Source organism: Propithecus coquereli, unplaced genomic scaffold (genome assembly GCF_000956105.1).
Source record: "Propithecus coquereli isolate 6110/MARCELLA unplaced genomic scaffold, Pcoq_1.0 Scaffold124, whole genome shotgun sequence".
In the NCBI taxonomy this organism is placed as follows: domain Eukaryota; kingdom Metazoa; phylum Chordata; class Mammalia; order Primates; family Indriidae; genus Propithecus; species Propithecus coquereli.
This window is the reverse complement of record NW_012136525.1, coordinates 1,540,649-1,542,560: the sequence shown is the minus strand read 5'-3', so window position 1 is coordinate 1,542,560 and position 1,912 is coordinate 1,540,649. Positions and strand designations below refer to the sequence as shown.

Below are 1,912 nucleotides of genomic sequence, written 5' to 3'. Positions count from 1 at the left end.
GCATACTAATCTTGCATCTCTTTGGTTAAATTTATTCCTAAGTATTTTATTCTTTTTGACACTTTAGGAAGTCAGACATGTTTTCATTATTTTCTAGAACATGTATCTGCAATCCCATGTTTATTGCACTGTTGTTCACAATAGTGAAGACATGAAAACAACTTAAGTGTCAGCCAGTGGATGAATGGATAAAGAAAATGTGGTATGTATATACAATGGAACATCATTCAGACATAAAAGAAGGAAATCCTGCCATCTGCAACAACAGGGATGAATTGGGAGGGCATTATGCTAAGTGAAAAAAGTCAGACAATGACAAACACCAGATGATCCCATCTATATGTAGAATCTTAAGAAGTCAATCTCATACAAAAAAGAGTGGTGGCTGCCAGGTGGTGGGGGGTGGGGGAAAAGGGATGATGTTGGTCAAAGACTATCAACTTTCAGTTACAAGATGAGTAAGTTCTGGTGATCTAATGTACAACATGGTGACTATAGTTAATACTGTATTGCATGCTTGAAATTTGCTTAGGGAGTAGATTTTAAATGTTCTCACTACACACACGAAAAGTTGGTAACTATGTAAGATGATGGATATGTTAACTAACTGTGGTAATCATTTCACAACATATATGTATGTCAAATCACTGTAATGTACACCTTAATATATACAATTTTGTTTGTCCATTGCACATTCATAAAGCTGGGGTAGAGGGAGAGAGAAAACTCAGACAGGTAGAAAAAAACCACGTCATATAATTATATCAGTAAATAATCCTTAAGGGGTCAGACAGAAGTTAGGAGAGAGGCTCATGTTCCCTCCATGTGTACACAAAAGGGGTCTCCAGTATAGTCTCTGGCACATGAAAATGCCCAATAAATGCTCATTTTATGAATGAATGAATGAATGTATGGACCAATTCAGTCATAAGTGAAATAGCTGCCTGGCTGCCTAAAATTCTGTGGAACTCCTTTACACATAAATAAAGAGCTTATTATCTCTGTAATGATGGATGCCAATCCAACCACAGGTCCATGGAGAATGGTCAGTTCATAAGTAGATCTTCGTCATCTCACAAACTGACCTTTGAGGTGTATCACAACGAATGTCATTCCAGCCCCATGATGAATAGTAAGCGTTTAATACAACACAACGCTCATTGCGATCACTGGGCTCACCCTGACGCCAGAATCTGAAGGGGAAAAAAAGGATGAGGGCATTTCTTTAAACAGTGTTTTCAAAAATGTTAGAGATGGTAAAGGGGTGAGGGGCTGGGGATGAACTTCACAAAAGTCAAGGTTAGATACACCCAAATCCACCCTCCCCAATCATCATACAGTTTCTCCTCCACCTGCATCTCCGATGTTTCCCTTGAAAACTGTGCCCACATCACTCAGTATTCTCCACCTTATTGCTTTGAATGTCCTCGCAGCAGATATCCCAGAGACTGACCTGTATTTGTCCATCCTTATGTCCTGTTCCCAGGGGACTGTCAATCTTATATGATGAAAAGATTTTACCCTGGCCCCACTTTTCAGTAGAATTTTTTCCTTTTTTTAATGCACTGTTTTTGGAGTCTGGAGAACTGGTAAAAAGTCTCCATATCTTCTATCTATCCCTGTTATCTTGGACAAGTCATTTAATGTCCCTGATTCTCAGTTTTCCTACATAAAAAATGGGGACTAGAGCAACATCACTGCATGTTTCACACAGTAGATATGAGTATCAAAAGTGGTCATCAACTAAAGTACTTGAGTTTTTAAAGAATTACATAAATATGAGATATTATAAGACTACCAAAATTTAGCATTTTTGCTTTATGAGAAATATGAAATCTTAGTAGTTGGTTATGATCTTAATCAACATAAATTTGTATTATATTTAAAGACATAAATATAGTGGTTAAAAGCA

General features: G+C 37.2%; 1 protein-coding gene across 1 annotated transcript in view; it reads right to left on the bottom strand.

Annotated features, from left to right (window-relative positions):
* Window positions 1-750: 750 nt before the first annotated feature.
* The window catches only part of LOC105805074 (C-type lectin domain family 4 member A-like), a gene marked incomplete at its 5' end in the record, with an annotated part of 9,993 nt that continues 8,831 nt past the window's right edge, over window positions 751-1,912 (bottom strand). Inside the window, one exon of the mRNA XM_012637874.1 lies at window positions 751-1,193. Coding sequence (XP_012493328.1) covers window positions 1,052-1,193 — 142 coding nt within the window. The remainder of the gene's footprint in view (window positions 1,194-1,912) is intronic.